This window comes from Ostrinia furnacalis, unplaced genomic scaffold (assembly GCF_004193835.3).
Source record: "Ostrinia furnacalis isolate ACB-3 unplaced genomic scaffold, ASM419383v2 OfSCF0710, whole genome shotgun sequence".
NCBI lineage: Eukaryota > Metazoa > Arthropoda > Insecta > Lepidoptera > Crambidae > Ostrinia > Ostrinia furnacalis.
The window spans coordinates 1608416-1634051 of NW_021130949.1; the positions used below are offsets into that span (position 1 = coordinate 1608416).

At 37.9% G+C, this 25636-nt stretch overlaps 1 protein-coding gene across 4 annotated transcripts in view; it reads left to right on the forward strand.

The window, feature by feature from the left end:
- Positions 1 to 25636, forward strand: part of grh (grainy head) — a 97518-nt gene that overhangs the window by 58473 nt on the left and 13409 nt on the right. For 3 of the 4 annotated variants that reach the window (XM_028300247.1, XM_028300246.1, XM_028300248.1), the window contains 4 exons: positions 4622 to 4784; positions 5155 to 5571; positions 7918 to 8072; positions 14462 to 14624. In XM_028300247.1, coding sequence (XP_028156048.1) covers positions 4622 to 4784; positions 5155 to 5571; positions 7918 to 8072; positions 14462 to 14624 — 898 coding nt within the window. The remainder of the gene's footprint in view (positions 1 to 4621; positions 4785 to 5154; positions 5572 to 7917; positions 8073 to 14461; positions 14625 to 25636) is intronic. The other variant, XM_028300249.1, reaches the window with a different exon arrangement.

The following is a 25636-nucleotide window of genomic DNA, read 5'->3' on the forward strand; positions in this document are numbered from 1 at the left end:
AATCAAACGTTCATTTTAATGACATAGACAAATGGCGAAATCTTTTTCAATTAAAGTTTTCGATAATGTATTAGTTCCGTGAGAAAAGTAGCAATAAACCTACATTTAGTCGAATGATATATTCAAATAGAATGGAATTACGTTGCCGCATCCGCTGCAAGCGCCTCCTTCGTCTCATTTTATCGTCCGACAGATTCTAATCTATTCGTCAAACGATGGATAAACTGTCGTCGCCTTTGATTTGATTGCGATAATATCATCCGTGCTTTAGCAGTGGATATTATTTATAGAGGGGTTGTCCACATTTGAATACTACAAAGTTACTACTGCTCTACTTTTTCAAAGTTATAATGAAGTTAACCGTTTTTGCATATCATTTCAATATGCCTTAGCAAAGACCCACTAAAGCAGTAGAGAAGTGTTTTAATCGATATTGCCTGTAGGCTTTACAAAGTACAACATATTAAACCCCCTAAAATCTAAATAGCAGTATTAGAAATGGAATACACCTCCCTATATTGTCAGAGGTGAACACACATAGAGCTTTTAGAGCTTTTAGTGTCAATTCTATAGACTAGTAAAATACCTCTATAATAGTTATTTATTTTATAAGATTTCGCTATGTAGGTACATGTAATTTTTTTTGTGTCTGAATTTCGTTGATTACCTACTAATTTTTAGGGTTTTAAATGCGTATAAAAAATATTAATTTATAGCAAAAACTTTCTAAACTTTGCCGTTTTAATGAAGGAATTCGTAGCGATCATACATGCATGCAAAATAATAAGTATTTCCTTCGTGCAGATAGATCAAATATCAAATGTAGCTATTTCGATGACGTTCTTTGTAATTCATAAGAGATATTTCGTCAATGCTTAAGTAGGTAGCGCGGGGGGTTGCTGCACCCTAAGCATCGCATTGTCGAGATCTCGTCATGTGTGAAAGGGTGTTAAGTAAACATTGCAAATAATTATAATAGCAATTGCATCCGACTGCCTCACCGATCTCGCTTTGATAAGAAAATGTATATTTGCATGTAAAATGTGGCGCTGAGTCGTTAGATAAGGTGCTCATTCGCCTCCTTTATTACCGCGCGACTGTTATGGTAATCTGCATGCAACATGACACTGATATAAGATTAAAGGTTTGGGAACTAACTTTAGCTACCTGAGTTTATTTTTAATCTCTATCAATGAATTCCAATTTATTTTAAAATTGTTCGAAAACACGCTAGTCTAAACTATTACATTTTGAAGGTTACGAAGGGGAAACTAACATTTTTGAATTAGGGATATAGTTCAAATTGTGTTAATCATATGTATATGATATTATGGTATACGTAATCTATCTATATAAATAAAAATGAATTGATGTTCGTTAGTCTGATTGATTAAAACTCGAGAACGGCTGCACTGGGCCGATTGAGCTGATTTTGGTTTTAAAATGTTTGTCGTAGTCCAGGGTAGGTCTAAACGGTGAGCAAATACGCGCGCGATATTGTTTTTCTGTGACAGACAAAATTCCACGCGGGCGAAGCCGCGGGCGGAAAGCTAGTGTTAAATAAAAACGATTAAAAATAGTCTTAAATACATACATACTTTTTACAAAAAAGCTGTTTTGACATTGTTTAGTAGTTTAAGTAAATAATGTTTACTTTTAATAGAATGTCGTCTTCTAGAATATTAGTTGTAGGAAGCCCAGTGATGGCTGTAGCCGCGAGCGCGATTAGCAAGCGTGGTGGCTCGGAGTGCGCTCTCAGCTGTCAGCGCCGAGCGCTTTGTCTCGCGTTTTTGTAGGCGCCAACAATGAGCGACAAGCAAACACGGCATTGTGCCGCGCGAACATGAATAACGATGCCGCGCTGTTCGCCGCCGGCAAGCCGCGCCCGGATTAGCACGAATTCAATTTGCATGCTGCGCAAAAAGTAATCGATCCAATCCCTTCGGGATGTCACAACATTCAACCGTTACTCGACATATCAAATCATCTAGCTGTCCCGCATCAACGAAAAACTCTGATATCTTCCAAAATATTTTTGGTGGAGCTTTATCTTATCGGATGAGCGATTTCACACTCGACGTGTTTCTCTTACAAATCGCATGCATAAATCGTGAAGAATGAGCAGAGCGAGAATTGCAATCGGACACGGACGGTGCCGCGGTGGTGCGTCCAGCTCGCGGGAGGTCGCGCGTCCGGCCAATTCGGACGCATGAAATAGTGCCGCGCGACTCGCTTATCTAAAATAAACATCTGAGCGCCAATGAAACATGTCTTCAATTATCATAAATCGGCGCGCACTGACAACGGCCGACGAAAGCCGCGCCCCGCGCCGCTTGCGGAGGTGGCTGCATTCACATGCAAACAAATCAAACGACTTTAATGTGCTCGCTTACACGCCTTCCCTCACTACCACCGACAGTGTTTAGGCAACGTTTGTTGATACACGTCTGATTGCGAAAATAAACATATTAATTTATGAAGACAATAACTGGAACTGGAAGTTATAATTGGTTGTAATTATTAGCTAATTAAAGTTACAACATAATAGAAAGTAAATGGATTTAAACTAAATGTAAAGTTGAGTGTTCACAGGCTGTGACAAAGATTCAAATTACATAATTTACGTTTTAGCTATTTACCAAAAATATATCTGTTAAGTTTTTTTGCTTCATTACCATTTTCCTTTGATTTCTATTCTCTTGTAATGTAACAAATCTGGCGTTAAGACTGTATCCATGTGCCACGAGAGACTCGTAGTTCATTCGTTACAGTAAAACTACAAGTCATTTGAAAACCTTTTGATACAAAATGCAAATATTCTTTTTATAAGGTTTGTAGTAATTTAGCATGGACCCACGAATTTTTGAATGCCTCATAAATCATACTTTTTATAGCATGCTATTCAATTTTATAAATTCTATGTTTCTGATTAGTATTTCTTATAAAAAAACGGAATTTACCTACTCGACCAAGTTTGGGTTAATTTAATGAAGTTGTCCGATTAGTTTCTTAACTTTGTAGACCCTAAATGTTTAACAACATAAACATTGATAATTCTGAAAATATTAGTAAAATTAAATTCCTCTGTGGTTGAGGACTCCATGTAAAGCTCGCTTCCACTTTTCCTGATCATCTTTTCATCAGATGAGATTCAGGCCAAGAGCTTCTTTCTGTTGAGGAAAGAAGAATTGATAAACTTTTAGGAATAAGTACTCAATCAAGCTCAATGACACATTGCATTGTGCTGTTTTCATGCATTCATGTATCATGGTAACATGATCTCTATCTAATTCATGGTTGTCAACTGTTGTTTATAAATCGTGTTTTCAATATTAGGCAGGTTATTACCTCCTTACTCTTTCTATTTATTACAAAGATCACTGCGTAGGTAACTGTTTCATGGGAAAAATTATCAAGATACATAACTACCTATTCAAAATTACCCCCAATAAAAATAAACTACCTGGCACTGTCTTTAGGGACAAAATGTAGGTAGTCTATGTCTAGTACCCATAGTACAAGCTTTGCTTACTTTGTGTAAGTATTGTAAGTGTAAAATGTCCAAGGATATTTATTTATTTAATTTTATTTATGAGACAAGAGATGTGAGGACATTATGGAACTCTAAAAATATGGATGTTTTGGTTACAGATTAATTTAACATTTTTATTAAACATAATTATATGTAGACACTTAAGCCATTTAAGTTCAAACATCAGCTATCAAAAGGTTTGCTAATAAATAAGTATGAGTTTTCTTTATCTTTATTGCAATTTTTTCTGTTCTGTCATTTATCAATTTGATAACTTTATCTGAACTTTTGGTAAAGAAAAAGTTATTTCTGTAAGACCTACTTATTTTACGTCCCGGTAGATAATATACAATAAAGACCTGTTTTATCTATGTCTGTTTATAGTGATCAAATCATATCGATATGTTGTGCTTTTTGAGCGCATGTTAATGCATAATATGGTGTCTCATAAGCTTATCCCACAATAAAGCCAAAAAATGGCTACATTAATATAAAAATTAAAATTATATTAACTTTATAAAATGTGTAATATCTACCTTCTTTAAAACTTTTCCCAACTATTAGAGATTTAAGTGAATTTGTAATGTATTTTTCACACATTTTTTTTATCGCTTGGTGCTCGTAAAGCTCCTGTACACATTACGAGTACTTACTCGTAATGTGTACAAGAGCACGCAATTTGACCTACAAGTCAAATTTTAATTTTATTATTAAAATATAATAAAATAATATGTTAAATGAAAAAAAAATTCGATGATTATGTTGTTAAGATTTTTAAACCGGTGAATGTATTTTTTTAAAATAAATATTACTTCAAAATCACTGCCCAAGCCAATTTATTATATCATGATATTTAAGTTTCTTGATTATGCATCCGTTCGTGGATCCAATTTCGTTTAATTAATACTTCGTGGTTGATATATTATTAAGAAAGCTATAATTTTCAACCATGGCAAAATATTATGATAGTGCATGGCAGGTAGAGTGAGAATGATAGTGTGACGACTTTTGCGCGCGCACGATGAGATCGGGCGTAGAAATAGGTGCGCGCGCGCATTGTCGCCAATCACGCCTGTCTCCCCTCCGCAGGGCCGGCGGAACGCTGAAGGCGGCCAATGGCGCGCACGGGGCGGAGCTGAGCGAGCTGTCGGGGCTGCTGCACGCGGGGCTCGTGAAGCGCGAGCCCGAGGACCTCAGCCGCAAGGTGGCCGAGGAGCCCGAGCCGCACGCGCTCAAGCCGCAGCGACACAAGGTGCGTCACACGTCCGCACGCCGCCGCCGCGCGCGCACGCACTCACACACTTTCCTTACCGGTCACTCATGTATTATTTATCGCGGTTAGCGTACGATGCGCCGAGCACCGTGCTCGCGACGCACTAGCCGCGCCCGCCCGCGCCCTACACCGGCCGGCCAGCGCTGCCCGCCCAGTGTCCACCGCAGGCGACCCCGAAGGACTATACACAACCGGGATTGAATTCAATATTTACGTGATCGTGTTATTAGCGAACCGACTAGTGTACGTGAAGCTGTGAACTGTGTTACGACGCGGCATGTACGCGTCGACGTTGCGAAGCGGACAGTTGTCCTGGGAGAACGCGTGTAACAGACGCGTGTGTCCGCAGGTGGCGGTCGGCGAGCCCGGCGAAGCGGCCTCCCCGTCGCCGGTCCCGTCGCGGGCCTCCTCGGCCGGCTCGCTGCTGCCGGACGCCACCATGTATGCCGCCCAGATGTTCGCGCCGCCAGGCACCCCCAGCCCCACCCCCTATGGCGAACAGTACCCTCGCCAACCTGCCACCTTCGCCGGCGAATCTTACTACAGAGACTACTTTGTCAGTGATGGCTACCAGCAGAGGGCAGCACCGCCATATGGGGAAGCGGAGTCAGTGCCAGCTTCCGCGTTTGGGGAGCGATACGCAGCGCCTCGCTATCATAGTAAAAGTGTTATCGCGGCCGCTGGCTTGACTGTGGACCTGCCATCACCGGACAGCGGAATTGGCGCAGACGCCGTCACTCCTCGAGACCACACCGCCGTTCAGCAGGTCGGTGCTACGAGAGTTGGGCGCGGGCGGGCGGGCTTCTCACACACATTACTACACCACACAATACAAAACAAAACTATACATTGCGGACCACATAACTTATTTTGTTTACAGTCTATCATATGAAAGGTATTTATTTACCTTAGTATGGATGAAACGTAGAACAAACTATACGAACATTAATACCTTTTACATAACAATGTTTATCAGCATGATTCTGTATTATCTCGATAACTACAAGATCGAGATGTTCACTCCTGCTGAAGCCCACCCGCGCTCAGTTTTATTTATTGTTTCCACACATACTTGCATCACTAACTTGTGAGTGCTATTCTAGTCAAATAAGAATCTTATACTATAACCATATTCAGTTAATCAGACATACATACTTAGCTTGGAATCTTATTAGAATGTTACATATTAACGGCTGCATTTATCGACCTATGAGTAGGTAGAAGAATAGGCATCACAATTACTAAGTCCTATTAATTACAGCTGCGCTGATGAACAGACAATAGAGCCAGCGCCACGCGAGGCCTTCGGAGTGATCTAGCCGCTACACCCCGCATTTGACATACAATTTATGTGTTTACGCATTAAAATAACAAATTGTCATGACTTTAATCGAGCTGCACAGCTAAGTGGTCGTGAAGGACGCCGTGGTGCCGAGGTGTGGCAATCACGAGCAATTCCCTACAATAATCTAGATTTAGCATTTATTAAATTCACCTTTTGTTACATTGACGTACCTAGTCAATCTAAATAATTGACACTAATGTATTTCTAGACGCTGTCTCGTTGCGCTATTAAACTTGCTTCTGAGTCGTACTGTTTATTTAATCGCTAACAATATTTTAAAGCATAAATAAACAGCACGCTATTTACTTGTACAAGTTAAAATTGATTTTAGTAGGTACCTACCAAAAGATGGAATTTTTGTGTAATTGTAAGTCTTATAATTGCGGATATTAATAACGATTACGTATAACTATGTTATTTTAATGTGAAACCATTATAATAAAGTAGCTCTAATTAGGCTTAATTTATGGAAAATTGTGTCATAAAGAATTACACCAGTAAATACGTGACGCAAGATATTTTTGACTTTTCATGGAAATAATAAGCCTCATTATTCTATTAGGCTGATTTAATTAATATGTTTGTATAATATCAAACATAGCTTACTTATGTTGGTAATTATTTTTTATCTACTTCATTGTTTCTATACGTTTATGTGAGAAAATATACTAACTAAAATGTTGATTTGACTGGATTAACATTCATGTAATTTAAATAGCAATGTCTTTAGTATTGACTTAAATCATATTATGGCTCCAGTTCATCAGTTTATGTATTGAATTAATTTTAACATACGATGTAGATAATAATATTCGACGTTAATAAAAATTCAATATCATTTTAATAACAATACACAATGCTAATTTACAACTGAAAAGATAAAACTCGACAGCACAAAGTGTTCCAAAAGTCATAACAAAGTTAGTAATCGTTAACATTTAACATTCTAATACAGCATGATTAACTTACATAAATACGTTTTTCTCTTTTGGTCATGCTAAGTGATTATCATTGAGAATACTATTTAGTTACAGCACAATTTTTCCGCTTAGCTGGGTATGTCTGAATTACTTTTGTTTTGATTCCACACGTAATTTATTTGGGTTTTGGTGCTTTAAAACAAATTTTACCTACCACCTGGCCATTATGGAAATCATTGGGGGAGGCCTATATTCAGCAGTGGACGTCCTATAATATGGCTGAAATGATGATGATGATGGTGATGAAAACAAATATCAGTTTCAAAATGACTATTAAGATACCAATAATATGTACAAGGGACAGAAAAGCTGGAAAATTGATCTATATTTTGGTAGATGATACCCATTCAAATAGCCACATTAGTCACCTGAAATTCTGTTACATAGCATCTTTTTGGAGCTGATTTTTTTCTTATTATATTGTAGAGTTCTACAGTTCATGAGTTTTTAAGAATTGTACACAGTTACTACACAGAGGTATAGTAATAAATAATTTATGTTTGTATAGTTTAAACACAGGCACACACACACAACAATATTAGTAATATTGATGTGCTTATGAATTAACTTCGAATTTTAGTTCAATCAAATGTAAATAGACTATACAAAAACATTTGCCTAGAAACCGAGAAATGCATTCTTATATGACATCTAAAATCGGCTCACAGCTCCTACAACACAACCTCAGTATTACCTGCTCGTTTCATTCTTTCGAAGTCGTGAACTGCAGAACCGTGTATCAAACTATTAGGGATGAAGTAGTAAAGGTTGCTTATTGTCCGCGCAGTCGTTCGACTACACGGTAATATGCCAGCAGCCCGTGGGAGAGGACGGGCGGGGCACGCCCTCGGCGCACCACTCGCCCGCCCAGCCGCCCAGGACCAGGCCCTGGCACGACTTCGGCAGGCAGAACGACGCTGACAAGATACAGATTGCTAAACTGTAAGTATTAACTATATTATTAACGTTAAAACGCGCATGCATTTGTTACCTAATTGATCTATCGTTTCTGCTGAAATTCAGTGTTTTGATGAACTTTATTGTTTTAATTGACCTATCGCCAACATATATTCGTTATTTTCTCATTTAGAACGTAGTAGGCTTTTTTCCAATGTGATTCCAATCTCCCGTTGTACTTCCGTATTTCCTGAGTAAAATCTTTTACTTTTATGACTTATCTTACTATTAATATTCTAATTACCAAACCACCTAGGGCGCTACGGAAATAGTGCGTGTGACGTAGTTCTACATCACTTCGTTTTTTACTCGGAAACTGAGCCATTTAATGCGTGACTGTTCAATAACAGATTGATCATATTATTTTTTTGTTACATTGAAAGGTTTGTGTTAAGCTCAGACAAGTCATTTGTTAGGCACCTAATATGTAGTAGGCAACACTTTTATTGATCGTGATTTTTAATAAAATATTATGTCGTACTCTTTACTAACAAAAAGTGGCTTCTCTTTTATATGTTACATAATATACGAGGTAGCTGATATCATAAACAATAATATCACAGAAGCGTTTAATCATTTTAAATAATAATAACACGCGGAAAAATCTCGTATACTACAAATCATGGGTAATTTGCATAATTTGGCGCTTATTTTTTGTCCAACTGTTAGCCATTTATTAGTTTGTTTCCGTGGTAAAAACTTTATTTTGATGCGCATCGCTAAACAGATAATATTAAAAGAATATAAAACAATGTAAGTAATGGTGTCAATTAAAGTTAACATGGTAAACAACAAAACAATTTTAGTGTTAACAAGAGTAGGCTCCGATGCGATTTGTGTACGTGTAGGCTGGACATTACTGGACAAGCCAGGCAACTATTGACCGACCACTTTGCACCTCGCCGCATGTGTATTGTAGCATTTGTAGCCCTTTCTAAGAAGAATAAAATACGTTTCGGATACTCACACATGCAAAGGCATTTTAAGTTAAAACGCACCATTTAGCGAGTTATATGAAGGAGTCGTTTAATAAATACACAGGTTAACTGAGGTTGGACTCGTAGTGGTATTATGAACCTACTTAAATTAATTTAAAGTCAGTCTACGATTAGATTATTCTGTTACTTAATATAGGTACGTATTCATTCATTCATGGTAACATTACTACCTGCTGATTTAGATAATAGCTAATGTGTAAACACGTATACATTAAACAATATGTATAAATTTTAAAGCCTCTTACTTTTATGACTCTGACAAATCACTACGAACAAAACTGGACGTGATTGTGTGCGTATATGTTGATATACTACGTACACTCGTACAGCGGATACTTTTCTAAATGGTGCTAAACTGTGTTTCGTGAGTGTTGAATACAACAGTAAAAGGGTGTGTAAAGTGGTCATTTCCTTAATTTCTCTCATTGATTAAAGCTAATAAAATCTATTAGCTTTGCCAGTGAAGACGTACACCTATTGTTGGCGTGAAAATTTGACACACACCGTTATTTTTCGCACTAGTATGTTATATTTGTCACATTAAACTATGTAGGTATTGTGATAAATGCTAGTACTTACTCTTTGTTCTTATGGCCGAAATAATTTTCAATTCCCAAATTAATGCATCGCGTTATTGCTAATTAACCTGCGCAACTGACGTAATTACTTATACCTTAATTAAGTTGTTAATGACTCATTTTTAAACTTATGATCATTAGTTATTCCTGGTTTGTACCCAACTTAGTAGCTATAAAGATATTGGCAAATAATGAGTCACAATTTTTATGCCGATAAAAGAAAATATTTTAAAAAGTAGTTACCTACCTAAAATGCATACTTAAAGTTTGAATTCAGTTTTTTTTTGTAGTGCAAATGTAGGTTTACATATTCATTGAAATAAAAAAACTTGTCTTTCTTTACTTTATGAATTTAGTTACAGCTGTTTGGCACGAAGCTTATTAAGTAATTATTAAATGATGATAATTTCCTTCCACGCAAACTTTAATGGATAGCAACGTAGTAAGTATTAAATGAGTCTTATTGAATATTTTCCATAAAGTAATAAAGGTGTGCATTAGATGGACGTCAAGCAATCCAGTCCAATGTAAGATAAAGAGGGCGAGTAGTACTAACGCTAACAAATCGTCAAAGAAACGACTCCAGCGACGCGGCGGAAGCAGTCGTCGACATGATAAGTGCATTAGCATTATTATCTCGATAATTACTTGCTTGCATTTGGCCCAAATAGCTCGGTCGCCTCTACCGTCTTAAATTACCATCGATGTTGATATGGGCTCGTTCTTCGCGCTCGCAGGCTGCTACAGTCATTCCGATTCCCTCCGAATGTTTGGACTATTACTTACCAGCCAGTTAGGCACTCAAAAAGCCCTCGATGCGTCCACCAGCCACTTTATTTACTTGTCTGCTCAACGCTGGAATGAGCTTTTAAAAGGCAGTAACTTAATCAACTGATGTGTGCGTATGTGTTTACCACTTAGAACGTATTAGACCTCATTCTTCGAATCACAAATTAAGATACTCAAGTAATTTATTATTAACAAACGATGCAAGGATTGGATAGGTTTTCTTAATACTCGTAATATTCAAATACAAGATTCGATAATAGTGCTGTTGCTGCAAATCTAAAAGTACACAATGAAAATATGTACACTCAAAATGCGAACCTTCTCCATTTTTGAAGTCGGTTAAAAAGAACGATTCTGCAAGCGTTCTCCGTTTCCGACAGTCATTTCTCCATTGGCATTGGACTGATCACTAATAGGACATTTCGTTTGTGAGAGATTCACCGTCAGAATGTCTCATCTATGGACGTTTCGCCTGCAGAATGGTTCGCATTTGTGTGTTTCGACGACAGGTGTTTTCCACTATGGACTTTTCACCGACAGAACTTTTCACATGTGGACGAAAACTAGCCGATTTTTATATTCATTCGCAGTCTGTTTATTATTTTAACATGAATTATAATGTTATTTTAGTGACATGTTTTAGGTATTTCTTTATTTTTTTGTGTGAATAATGTTTGGATTAACATTAACATTCAATTTATTAAGCCTTATATCACAGAATAATAATAAGTATATTTACAACGATTGCTAAATATAATGGTTTTGATTTTGTATTGTTTTTAATTGCGGGTAGATAAAAAAAACATAAACCTCCATATTATAAAATTAATAAAAATATTTTATTAATTACCGCCCATAGCCTACACAACTAATATACAAATGTTTCATTTCGAAATTTTTCGAAAATTCGCGTCCATACCATAAAATTTTCTGTAAATAGGTTAATTTAAGATTTCATGGTTTTCCTTTCATTTGATTTATCAAGTTTGTTAGAGAGATTTCATCCTTATACGTAACCCTAACGATCGATGCAATAAAAGTACAGGGTGTAATTTTTAACAGATTTTAGTTGGTTCGATTCCCGGGTGTGGTAGGCAATTTTTTGGAAATCTTTGAATGCAGTTCTATTTCTTTTCAAAAATAAAGGCATGTTTTCTTTGAGTAGACTTTTTTATCTACAGTATTAAGAGTACTTTCCCGGTATTACAATATTCCATCCTGTATATCTTCACTTTGGCGTCTAAATAGAAATTACTTAGCTGTCAGTCAATACCAACTCAGTAGATTTTAATGTGGTATGCTACAAGTAGATTAGTAATTTCTCTAATGACTTTTATGTCTTATGTTTGAACATGTTTTAATTCTTTTCACGTCCGCGTGATGAGGCGTTTACCCCTAATGCAGTGCCCCCATCCGGTGGTCTCGAAAGATTTTCTTCGATCGTTTACTAGGATGGTAGCAGTGAATAATTACAGTGTAGCGAGGATGAGGTTGTGACGCTTCGTGCTGGCCGCTCCGTATGCGTAGGGTTGGCATTCCCATGAAGAAAGAAAAAGGATTAACAGGCTATTCACATGCGTTAAGTAACGGGTAATGGTAAAGCAAGAGTTTTATTTGTTTTGCTTTTTTTCGTATCCGCTACCACAGATGGTTGCAAGTAAACATATTCAGCTGCATACATACATACATACATGGTCGTGCTTGAATATCTGTGTATTGCGGAAAATGGTAGCCCTAGGTGCGCGGGCGCAGCCGGCAATCAGCGCGCCGCCATTACGCTGGCTAAGCGTTCTCATTAACCACGGCGGCCGCTTGGCGTGCTGCGTATTCTCCTCCATAACATACTATCAAGCATCCCATGTGTATTAACAGATAGTATCTTTTAATTTCCATGAATTTAGAACGGTTAGAGTTAGTATTACTGTAATATACACTTTCGAGAACCCATAAATGTTAGGAATATCTTGTCCAAGTTCGAAGAATGATAGCTTACCTATTTAAGCAGAGGAACCTTTTTTCTTAAAAAGGAAACCAAAGAACTGTGCAACCAGTCACTGTTTTACATGGGTTCCTTGAAATAGATTTCTGTTTAACTTTCATCAGTAAAGCTTGGGTATCTTCAAAATACAATATCGTTTGTTCCAAAGTTTTATGTAGATAATGTAGTGACTACATTTACTTTAAACTACATTGTAGTCTTACTTACTTTACTTATGTACATACCAATTTGCTTGAATTTTATTACATTCTGATTTATTATGAAATAAAGATTTCAGTACCTACTTATAAGCAAGTCAGTGATGTCGAAAAAATATTCTTCGAATATTATTTAAATCGTATTGTTTACAATACAATGAGTTGTGATCAGACGAGATGATCGCATCGATAGACTCGCCTTGTAGTATATTATGTACGCTTTTATTGATGCAGGTGCATTGTCGCGTTCTATATTTGACTATGATGGTGTGTAATGTCTGTTTTTGTGCGTAGTTACGTTAAAGTTAAACAAAGCCGGATTTATGCGCATCTAATTTGGGGCGGGCGCGGCGGCGTGCTCGCGGTTGGCCGGACTCTTATCGCGCTGCGTTTTTACCGCGAGCACTTTGTTGTCGCTGCGTCCAGAGACTTTTTGCACACACATCAATTTCCTCGCCTCGTCGATTGATTTATTCATGAAAGGCCCTCGTCTTCACGCAGGAAGTGCCTTTTTTCGGCTGCGTCGTCGCTGAAATTTGTAATGAAGCTCATTCGAAAACAATGTGTTATTTATTTCTGAATAAGAAAGAATTGTGTTCTTGATCTGTACGTTGAAAACGTGAGACTATTTTGTTAAAAATCAATACCCATTTATCTCTGAAATGAATTTTTAGGAGGTTTGACACATGTATTTCTTATTGTTATGAGTCAGCATTTTTTATTCATAGCATAATCTGCAAATTTACGTAAGTGGATGTAATCTAGGATCGCATTGCTCATTGTAAGAAATTAAGGAAAGCTTGCACAATGAAAATATCGGGATAGATCATCTTTGCAAACAAAGGATAGTTGAAATGACAGTAGAGAGCAACGTCGCGAATGTAAATTGCGCCTGGAATCACTTAGAGAGCATCAGATAGCCGAACGCCGCTGCGGCCGATCCGTCAATGTCGGCTCACGTTTGCATTACACGGCATTTATCTGAACAAGCTCGGTTTAAATCGCAAACATCAGCGGGCCTGTTTACCAAATTGTTTCCAATAAAGCTTAAGTAATGGTGTAACCGCCGCGTCGTCGTCTGAGGTACCTACGCAAACCGGCATACCTAAATACCACCAGAGGTTTCATTAGCGGATTAAAATATTTCATAACGATTTATGGCTTTTTATCGTGTTACATAAGTTAAAGCGGGGTACAATAGAGTCGGCTGATAATGACATCGGCCCTTCCTAGTGCATTTTCTCTTTGTGTTACTGAGGCAGGCGTGGGCGCAGGCCGGCCGCCCGCCGCACGCCGCTCGCTGCGTCGCGCAGCTCACGCGCCGCCGTTGCGTCGCTAACGAGCTTCGGCACGCGATCGCTAATTTAGCGGGGTTTTCCTTCCGCCGGTCCCACTCGCAGGAAACTGCGAGAAAACACACTTTTTCAATGCGCACTACGAACTGGATCTCCACGCCTTTATGTAACGACACCGCTGACAAGCTTTACTGGCGGTGCAATTAAGATTTCCACTTTTTGCACACTTTTATTACTTTACTTCATGGAAACTTTATTGTGGAGAACGTGTATTCGTAGATAAGTATCTCAAAGAAGAAATCGCACTTTTTCTAAATGTTTCAGAAACCAGATTGTAATGTGCGTTTTATTTCCCGACGGTCATTTAGAACCACTCTCCTACTGCGCTACTCAGTACGCGCAAGATTTTGGATGTTTATCTTTCTTTTGAATACACGCAAAGGTGTTCGGCACGTCATGCCGTTTATTTTCGATGGCAAACAAAGATGCGTTATTTATGTTTTGTATGTTTGTGTCAGGTTTTCCTCGTACGGGTTCAAGTACCACCTGGAGACGGCTAGCAGCAGCTCGCAGCGCCGGGAGGACGACCGCATCACGTACATCAACAAAGGCCAGTTCTACGGCATCACCTTGGAATACATACACGACCCGGACAAACCCCTCAAGAATCAAACAGTAAAGGTAAGTGTTTCCTAAGAATTAAGTTATTGGCCAAGCCAAGTATTAGTCACCATGGTTTATTCTGCGAATTGATTAGGAATTAATTAATATATTCTATTTACCATTTGTACGCTTACATACGTATAAATTATAGGTACGTATGTAATTATTCTTTTTAAATTACAGTCCTTATGCTTAATTACTTAAACACATAAACGTGAATAAGTAATTACTTGTGTCTTCAGTTCAACTTTAATGTGAAACTAATCTGACGTAAGTGCATCCATTTGGATGTCTTGTAACATTGTAATATAATATCCATTAATCATATACTTTGTATTTGCTACATTTAGAAAACGTTTATTTTTGTGTTTCCTTCTACTAACCACTGCTGTAATTTAGATCACTGTCAAAATGTCAGACCTTATAATAGGTAAGTAGTTGATAGTCGGTTACATAATTATAGTAGCAGACGTTTCTTGCGGTGAAATTTTAAAATGTGGGTAAACACTAAATAGTATTTTGTATTCTACTCGTAGTCTTCAGATGAGAGTCATTATCTTAGTAGTGGTCAGCTGAACGGAACGCACGCAGGCATTAAGGGTCATGAATAAACATCAGTAACATAGTAGCCATGTAAATAATTACAATCTTCTGGCACTATGACCCTTCGGGGCGATTGACATAAAAACCTCGATGCGCTTACGCGGCGCGATGAGCTGCGGACGATAAAATCAATTTTCAACCAGCCAACGCGGTAAAACCTTACATCGTAATGGGTAGCAAAATGAATTCGAAATCTTCATAGTTTGTTCAGTTAAATATTGAGTATAGGTATAAGCTTTATCAATTATCAGATTGGTCGTAATAGTCCCCCTTTCACTGCGGGTGGATCAAATCTCAATAGAGTACTTGTTTTGAAAATAGCTTACAAGTATCTACTTAAAATGATCATAATACAAAACTTATCTCAACAAGTCTTCATTTCATTCAAGCTTTACGAACGTGCATACTTACTACATTGTTTGGAAAGCTATCAATCGATGTTTATCGTTTACAGTACATTTTTTTTAAAATTGCCGGTCCGTATAATAAACAGCCGTAAGTTTTTACGATAGTTATTAACATAAGTGTGTTAAATTTGGAATAAACAATAACGTTCAAATTATGCATGTATTTGTGGAAATATATTAAAGATGACATATTTATAAGAATATACGGTTGTATACAAATACATAAGCTTTTATTGAAATTTCTTATAATAATTTACAGTTATCACATCGCTATGTAATTAGTGAATCACAATGCGTAGAAAGAAAATCTTCCAAATGCATAATATACTTAGTAAATCGAACAAAACGTACTATCTGTTAGCAGTAACTTGCCCTTAAAGGAATAGGCAATCGTAAAACACGGTCGTGAGGCAGCCTCTCGTCGAACATCTCAATTTATAACTCGACGCATCCGTAAGAATAAAACGTACAAAATTATTGCTTCTGTGCGGAAATGTAATCGATGTTTGTTCAATATTTACGAGCTGAATGTAACGCGTATAATTTTATTGGCCGGACCATGCGCCCACGGGTGTGTCGTGTGTCGCATCGTGCGACGCGTCGACGCGTTTTGTCGCGCGTCCTTCGCTCGCCGGGAAACTGCAACCGCAACACCGCGGTCAGCTTACCTTGCTCCTGGTCACTATTTCTGGTTCACTGTCATGTATTCACTTTCATATTTTTGTTTATCCTTTCTTTTTGTTTTTACGTTCACGATTCATCGGTTTTCCTTCGCAATAAAAGTTAAAATCATGACTGTGACGCATACAATAAACAATACAAAGACAATAAACAAGTATGTAGGTATTATCCTTTAATAATCTTCTTAGCAGTACATAATTTAAAGAAATTTAATATCCACCGACAGAGTTGTCATTGTAGAGTCGTTACGACTTTAATATTCTAACTTTAGGTACGGTAAGATAACGTTTACCGTTTATTTACCGCCGAGAATTCTGTAACTTAATAATTTGCATAGTTATCGAAAACGTTGGAAAGTCTTTAGATAGATAGGTATCATGCAGTCAATTAGCGAATCTTATAGAATGATACACTATAGCGTGACTTGACTGGGCTATTAACTCATGGGAAACTTTACTCTAGACAAAGAAGCCGCCGCGTGGGGACCCGCGTGTCGCGTGGAAATCGGAAATCCCCTCGATTATTGTTTCCTGACACTTCCTTAGAAAAACAACATGACAAATCACAATCTTCTACAATAAAATTGCATTATTTTTTACAATGCACTGGATATTCTTGAAAAACCAGAAAATCCACTTTCGGTAATCTCGTTAATCATGTTCAGATAATGGGAGACCTCGTCAGAAATCAATTTTGCATTATTAAACCTATTTTATGCTCTAAATTACATTTACTAGTACAAGTTCCTAAGCAATATTAAAACATTTAAATGTAAAGTATAGACATTGTGTTATAATCGCGGCTGAAGCTCTCGATATTCAATAGGTGAATTTTCTTTATTTTTTGTTAGCGAATAATATATTCAAACACGTTATATCTCGATTCAATGGGCTTAGATCGGAATAATCAGAGATACAATGCGACATACGTTTGAAGTTATTATTAAGGCCGTAAGTGGGCCGCGGGTCCGGCGGACGGCCGCTATCGCATTCAGCGGTTAGGTATAGAGCCTTATCTCGGCGCAATCGAGTCCGCATTGTGTAGCCGCGCCCGATAATTAAGACGACGCTTTTGACATTCGCCATATAGGAATACAATGACCGCCCCGGGAGTCCGCGCTCCGATCGGATAATATCGCTGCTTTTAAACAATAACCATTCTGCATTATGATAAAATAATTTCAATGCACCAAACTGCATGTTTTAATGAGCATTTTTGAGTTGCAAACATGGTGTTGAATCCCTAGCTAGGTGCATGTTCATTACTAACATGATTCTCTCACGCTCCATTCCCTAAGAAAGTAAAAGCACAATGTGTTAATACGATTATCGTATACGTTTCTTTATAAAACTGCAAAAAATTGCTAACTACTCCTACAATCGTTCACATACAATTTACTCGTAGCCTTATCGAACATAGCTAAAAATTTTAAATTCACACGCAATGCGAATGCATTTCGCGTGTCAAAAAGCGGTTAAGAGATATAAGGAATTACAGTAAACACAGAGATTTGGTCGGCGCGGGTGTGCGTGGTGGGATTGTAATTACCGCGCGGCACCGCCCTTGTTTCGGCAGAGCTGTGCACCGNGTATACATTGTACTGAAGATGTATATTTTGGAGTAAGATAATTGACCTAAGTCACTACAAAGTATACGCGAGCAGTACGCAGCGTATGCGTACTGGTCGTGTATAGTTTGGAGGAGCTTAGTAAAAAAAGTCACATCCAAACTATACTCGATTAGTTTCACACCCTTGCGTTCTGGCTATGTATAGAATGGAAAGACGCGGCAGAGCTTTGCACCGATAGCATCGCGGCCCGGCCCGGCTGCGCCCGCGTCACGCGTGGTGCGACCAACATACTCGTATGTACAAACCAAATTCGACTTTTCGCAATTCACTGAACACCGCTGCCGTGCTCCAAAAACAGATCGACTCAATTTCTTGTGTCGGAACCGAGCGTACTGATGACGTTCGCACGCTATAAAAACACGCATTTGCATTTACATACCGAATGACAAATAACAATTTAAAATGTTATCTAAAGAAACGTTAGCCAAACATATTAAGTAGTATCGCTTTCGTACCCTTTGTGTGAAGTATATTGTCAAAAACGGGATCGATCAATCATGTAGCATAGGGGTAATTAATCACCTCGCTAGGATAGTGTCGCCTTACTTCTTATTTGCAAATTTAAGGGTCACAGAACAGACACACTTTATAATGAAAAATACAAGTGCATTTTTAATAAAAAGATATGGTAGGTACTCTTCATTAATCACTGCCGCTGGTAGAGTCTGCATTAATAAATGTCATTGTGCCAATAAAGATGTCATGGTCTTACACATTCTTTACATTGTTATAAACGGTATAAACTTGATATTGAAACAAATCCATAACAATAAGGAGTAAAAAACAAGGACAGGACAAAACTATTTATTATAAGGTAATTAAGTACCTATATTATACTCAAAGTCCAAGTACAACGTATCTAATTGCAATCGGAAATTCAAAATTAGATTACTTCGTAAATATACCTATAATTAAATTTAATGTAGTAAGAATGTACCTAGGTAATGGTATAATTTAAATACCAATGCCATTTAATACCATTTAAGCGGCGCTGATAAACTTCCGCTTAATGTACTTATTCTTGGCTTCGATTAAACCGTATCTTGCGTGTACGAAGTGCACCTACTCATTCAGAGCATTTTTTACTCGAGTTTTTATCGCTACACTGACATCATTGTGTTCACTTTCGTAGCAACGGAAACTCGCGTAACGAGACACTTCGTTGTTTTTATTTTCTTTTTATAATATTTTGCGATTTTAATGATTGCTCCCGTTTGCCTTTTTAAGGCGATCGTTAATGATGCTTTTTACACTCGACATGTTACGCTTGATGAGGGATTATAACGGCCGCATTCTGCCCGCGGTTCCTGCGCACCTTTCAGACGCGAGTGAAGGCCTGTCATATGAGACAGATCGAATATTTCTCACATAGGGCACTCGTGTGTAATGAAATTTTCTTTCAAGGCCTAAAAAAAGATAATTTGCCGTACAAAAAGCGGCACAGTAATTTGCATGCGTGCGTTTACATTTTGGAGTTGCCAATCACGGTCACGATCAATCACTCGTAGCGATGTCTCAATTCAACTGCACCCTTGCGCTCGAAGTTCTTCGCGATCGCTCCCAGCTATCAGGAAAAAACTAATGATTATAAATAGCAGAATTATACGTTAACTCAATAAAAGTCCCAGCAACGGCATTTCTGTAGTCTTAAAATAGTAGTAGGTATATATGTAATAGGCGTATTCACAGTTTTATTATGTTATATTAAAAGTAGCTATAAGCTTAGTCGTTAATACTCATATAAAAGTAGTAATTAACAGTCGATAAAGAAGGTTTTAACTTTTAAAGTACGAATAAAGATATTTGTAAAATATCGAAGAAAGAAAGTAATAAGTTTCTATTAAATTATTTTAAAAAAATCAATTGATTGTACTATACCAACTTATAACGAGATATAGGTAAATATTTCCCTTCCTACCTATTTATTAACTGAAGTAGTTACTAAAGTTCAGGCTTGAATGTTTTTAAATTAAATGGGACGTCATTGTCATCGAAATATTTTCCTTTATTGGCGTAGGTACTTTATAGGATATTTATCAACCGCGGTCTTGCCTTAATTTAATGTACTTTTTATGGCTTCTCTTATTTTTTAAAAGAGTAATTTATGTGATTTTAATGTACCTAATTGCTTTTTCAGCTTTTTGTTTCTCAGCCAAATAATATTTTCGGGTAATTCCATTTTGGATACATACAAAAAAGAGCTATTACAGTGAGTTGCTGTAAGTACAAGATACCGTTGGCAATGAAAATTATGTTACGTTTTACATGTTTTTGCAGCAAATCATTTGTCATTTAAGAAAAATTTGGTTGTCTTCTTAAAAACTGTAAGGTATAATGTAACAGTACTGTTTGTATTTACTGAACGTTACTGGATACACGGACAGTAAAAAATTAAAGGAGTATTGCAGTTGTTTAGGCGCGGGTGCACGCGCGCCGCTCGACCGAGCATGAATTTTCCACGTTCGGTTTCAGGTTCGCATAACACTACTCGATAACTGTTACACTTTCGAAATATTACGTATTATTCGATAATATTCACGTAACTCCTGAAACTGCGTAACTGTCTGTAATTAATTATCCCGTAATACCTTGCGATGGACGAGTAGGTACTCAAAATGTATATTATATTTTATTTGTTTTGAAGTTTTATTGAATCGTTTCGAAGTCGTAAACATGACTGTTTCTCTTACGATTCTTTTGGATGTTTTATTGGGGTTTGTTGTTGCGTAATATTAAAGTCGAGTAAATTTAGGTGTCAATACTTGCATTAAGGTATAGACAAATAATTTTGTAATGAATCACAAAACAACTTTCACTAATAGTTTTAATTCCTCGGAGTGACAGAGGCTCGGACGCAAACGCGTTGCGTAACGGTGCGTCATTGTCTCGATATTGAAGCTGTCACAGCGCGCGCGTATTTAGCGTCACTCGCGATAGCATCGCGCCCGCGCTCGCCCAGACAAGCGCCTGCGATCGCTGATCAGCGACATTAGGAGATCCAACAATTATGCAACCTGCATGACACATATCTGTAAGATCATTAATGCATGAGCTGAATTGAATGCATAAATGACGTAACTTTTTTGGTCAATTACAAAATCTCAGCTTAAATCAAATGAACATTTTAACCACCTACCTAATGATAAAACAAAAAAAAAATGCATTTTGTTTTTATTATTTTTGGGATTGCTTCAAATGCGAAACGATCTGTGACTACAAACCTATTAAATGTGCTGGATCAAAGCGTGATTGAAAGCTGCTCTCTAAGCGGTAGGTACGGCGGGTTAAGCCGCGTCACGGCTGGTCCAGAACCCTGCACTTTACAATCTGACATTTCCTTTCGACATTTAAGCAGATTAGTGTTACGACGCAACTTTGGATGTTAATCCGACGCTCGACGGATTGCGGGATCGCTTCGATTCAATCGAGATTTAGCGGCGGCAATGAACGTAGGCACTACTGCAATTAATGCAATCACACCAACGACTATTATAATGAACATTTTCCTATATAATATTATCATAGCCCATCATCTAAATGCTAGTTCCTCCATAAGTAAATTGCTATCATTACTGTACGAACGATACCCGTGTTCTATAAATTATTTTCCTATTTTTATACCTCGACGTTAAAACATTTATAAAAATGGATATTACGATGTTGCTCAATATTCAATTAGGAGGCGATTGGTGTTGCGGCGGATGTGCAGAACGCTCGGCAATTTGTCTGCGCGAACGGAAGCTGCGCATCTCTAGCGATCTCCCCGCGCCTCGCGGCGACGCCGGCGCAGCCCCCGGCGGCCGTGCCAAGCGCACCGCGGGCTTAATATATATGCATAAATATAACTTTAAACCACTGATTCCTGATTCAATTGACTCTACACTCGAGTCTGGAAAGCTTTGTTTACGGAGCAAAAAATGTCATTGATATATTTCACCTGATGTGAAATAAACACCGACACGCAGATCGTAGGCAACCGCGCGGCAGTTACACCCACAGTTCCGTTCAGAATTTATGTTGAAACCGACATTCACTGCGGAGAACATTCGCAGCAAATAACCTAGGCGTTAAAACAACTAGCACAGACAACTGGTGCACTTAACAAACAGACGTATCCGTATCAGATACAGCGTATCGAGACTGCAAGACATTACTTTTGCTCTATCGATAAAGCTCAACGGTAAGCGAAATAGTTTTGCCACGCAGCGAACATAAATAATTGTCATAAAACAGATAGGGCCTGATGGATGAGTTCTGCTTGGCCTGGCGAATAACTAGGAAGCTTTGCGAAGGGCAAAAACCCCCGCGCTGTGACCACCGCGCCTCCAGCGCAATCCGAGCTCGGGCGCGACGCGCATTCACGCGACGTTATCTAACGACAGCACGCATTGTTTGTATGCAAACAGATGATGTTAATGATGAGCACTTGAGGAGTAGCTCACAGCTCGTGCATCGATCTACCCAGCACCCAGCACTGGTTGATTACATAAAAATCCACAAGAGCGTAACGCTAAGAGATAATATCAAAGTAATTGTTTCGCTGATACGTTAACGACGTCATTAAGTCACGATTTATGGGCACCAATAATACAGGTGCGGGGTGTCTAAGAATCCTCTTTTATTCTCGTAACAACAGCATCGATGAGAAATAGTCTCCGATATAGGAATAAAGTGGATACACGTTCAAACACTATTCTTAATGAGACCATTTATCACGAGACTATTGACTATGAGTAGAGATAGAAAGAAAAATATACAATAATTTATAGTTACGAGTAGATACTACAGCAAATGTCTATGATTAATCGGTAAAATAATTTTATTTACTAGAAATTAGTGTTACGTGCCCAGTTGATCAATATGTTGAAACAAAGACTTATGTAAATGTACCGTATTATCAGTTCAGCAAATAGATTAATGATCACGAGCTGTCACACATGAACATATGATACAGATCATCTGATTGCGCGGTTCTACGTGAAATATATGCAATTGCTTATTTATTCAAATAGAGTGACGAAATTAATGTGGAGTGGCTGTCAAAGCGTAATCGGCGGGCGACGCATGGGCACAACAGAGCCGCTGTCACACGGCGCGAGAGAAAGCGTGCTTAATCAGATAACTGAGATTGTCAACCGAGCTCCTGAAATCGGGTCGAATGTCGATACACTCGATTAATTAATTGACGGCCCGAAAACGTGAAGCCAATTGGGCCGAGAAGGCAAAACTATACGTAGGCATACTTGTGAAATGCAACGTTTAAAATAAGTATGGGCTTAAAAAACAACAAGCTTTTCGATATTTATATCAAAAAATAAATGTGCACTCGTTTCAGCGCTCACGACCACGACTGCCACTTTCTGTAGAAGGTATAATTATTGTATCGGTAAATAAATTAAGTACCGGTTTAATATTTTTAAAAGTTTAACATAACGATGAAATAGTGACAGTTTAACAGTTATGGCAGAAAAAATAATATTGAAAAACAGCTTGAAAATATTACCCATTCTTCAATGCTGTTGCGCTGTAGTTTATTGCATTTATTTACATAGTAATCACCTGCCAATCTGTCAATAATATAATTCATAAATTCATACATAAGTGAGTATTGCGATTATGATACTCGCACTTATCCCAGTCCAATATTTAACTCAACAATAAATTGATGGATCTGATAAAATATGGTAAAATTGTTAACATATTTGGTGTTTTCAGCTGTTGTGTTATCATTACGTATACGTTTAGTTCTTTACACTTATTAAAACCGAGAGAGTTAATTATGAAATTGCTTAATAACAATGTTTATGATCGCTGTTATCGCACGCACCGCGTCTTTGTCATGCAACAATAGCTAAGATTGTTCGGTTCAATTGCAACTTCAAAATAGGTACTAAATTACGTAAACCATTAGCCAGTACTTAAGACAATAAATTCGCTGGTAAGTGTTTATGAATCATTAATTTCAATACAATAAACAAAAGTAGAGTAGATATCTACATAAGATTTGAGTTAGTAGGGGAGAGGGTGGCAAGATGGGGTACTTAAGCTTTGAAGACCATTAAAAGAAAAATATACATAGTTAGACAATCATATTTATTTTTTAATTAACAATTAGTTAATACTCTTTTAATATTTGGCAATATTAGAAACTTTTAACTATCCATTTTAGGACAAAAATAAAAATAGAAAAAAAGGGGTTTCACCCCGTCTTACCCCATGGTGCTGGTAAGATGGGGTACCCCCCTGAGGTTAGATGGGGTAATGAGAACTATCAGGCAAAAAGATAATTATTTGGAGTGGCAGAACTCGCAGACATGATGGCTGGCTTCGTCATCATCGTCACAATTCCCACACCATCTTCTACAATGTGAGCATGATATCCACCCCTCAATGGAAGCGGAATATACTTCACTGCATCACACCACATGGTGTATNAAGCCTTAATAACTATGTTTATGATCGCTGTTATCGCCGCACCGCGTCTTTGTCATGCAACAATAGCTAAGATTGTTCGGTTCAATTGCAACTTCAAAATAGGTACTAAATTACGTAAACCATTAGCCAGTACTTAAGACAATAAATTCGCTGGTAAGTGTTTATGAATCATTAATTTCAATACAATAAACAAAAGTAGAGTAGATATCTACATAAGATTTGAGTTAGTATCTCTGTAAATAATGGTTATGTCTTTGAACGCAGATAATAAAAATATCAGCGTCCAATAAACCTCAATTTAATTCTTACCGGCTTGTCACTAATTTGAATGCTAAAGCTGCGATAATATACTGATTCCGATTTACAGTTACGCATGTATTATGTATGTATTCATCAAATACCTATGTATATGTAGAGGAATTCTAATAAAGCAGTAAATGTTTATATGTATTTATATTAGCGATGGGTCGACACCGGGCGGTCAGATAGGAGTGCACCGTTACAATTTTATGCGCGACTTGTCTTCTAATATGCCCATTTCCGTCGACTTTACGCTCATTATCTCTGGAGAAAGCTTATTTGATTAATTTGATTACAAAAACAAAACTATCAGTTACACTGTGGTTGGAAAAATGCACTCTAATGTCATCCGACAACATTGTAGAGTCCTTGCGGTATTTAATTGCAGTGCGAGCTTAATTGCCCTCCGAATACTTCATCTCGTTCAGCTTATCGCCATTTCTGCATATTCATGACTTTATAATGACGTCTAAGTCCAATACGACGCGTATTTGCATCTGATTTTAAAGTATTGCATCGCAATGATTGGAGCGGGCGCGCGCAGGGCGCGGCTGCGCTGCGGCCGCGTCGCCCGCGCCGATCCATCAATCCGAGGCGACGATCGCGGTGCTTTCTCGTCGTTAGCCCTATAAGGCCACGCTGCCACCACGCCTCGCGCGAGCCACTTCTTTTTCACATCATTTTCTAACTCGTCTATAGAAATCGTCCTAACAGCATATTTTACTTTTTCAACTGAACGGAAACCGTCAAAAGATTTCACGTGATTTTTATTAAGAAGCGTTTTAAACGCGTAGGATATTAAGATGCCCGCCGTAACGACGTAATCGCGCTCGTTTAGCGTAATAGCTGAGAAACGCGCGTTGGTAATCGCGTTTTGCGTATTCGCGAAATGCTCAAGGCACTCGTTTGTACTTTCGCCATTAAAAGTTAGCAATAAATTACATGACGCAGCTTCACGATGTTAGTTTCTACAA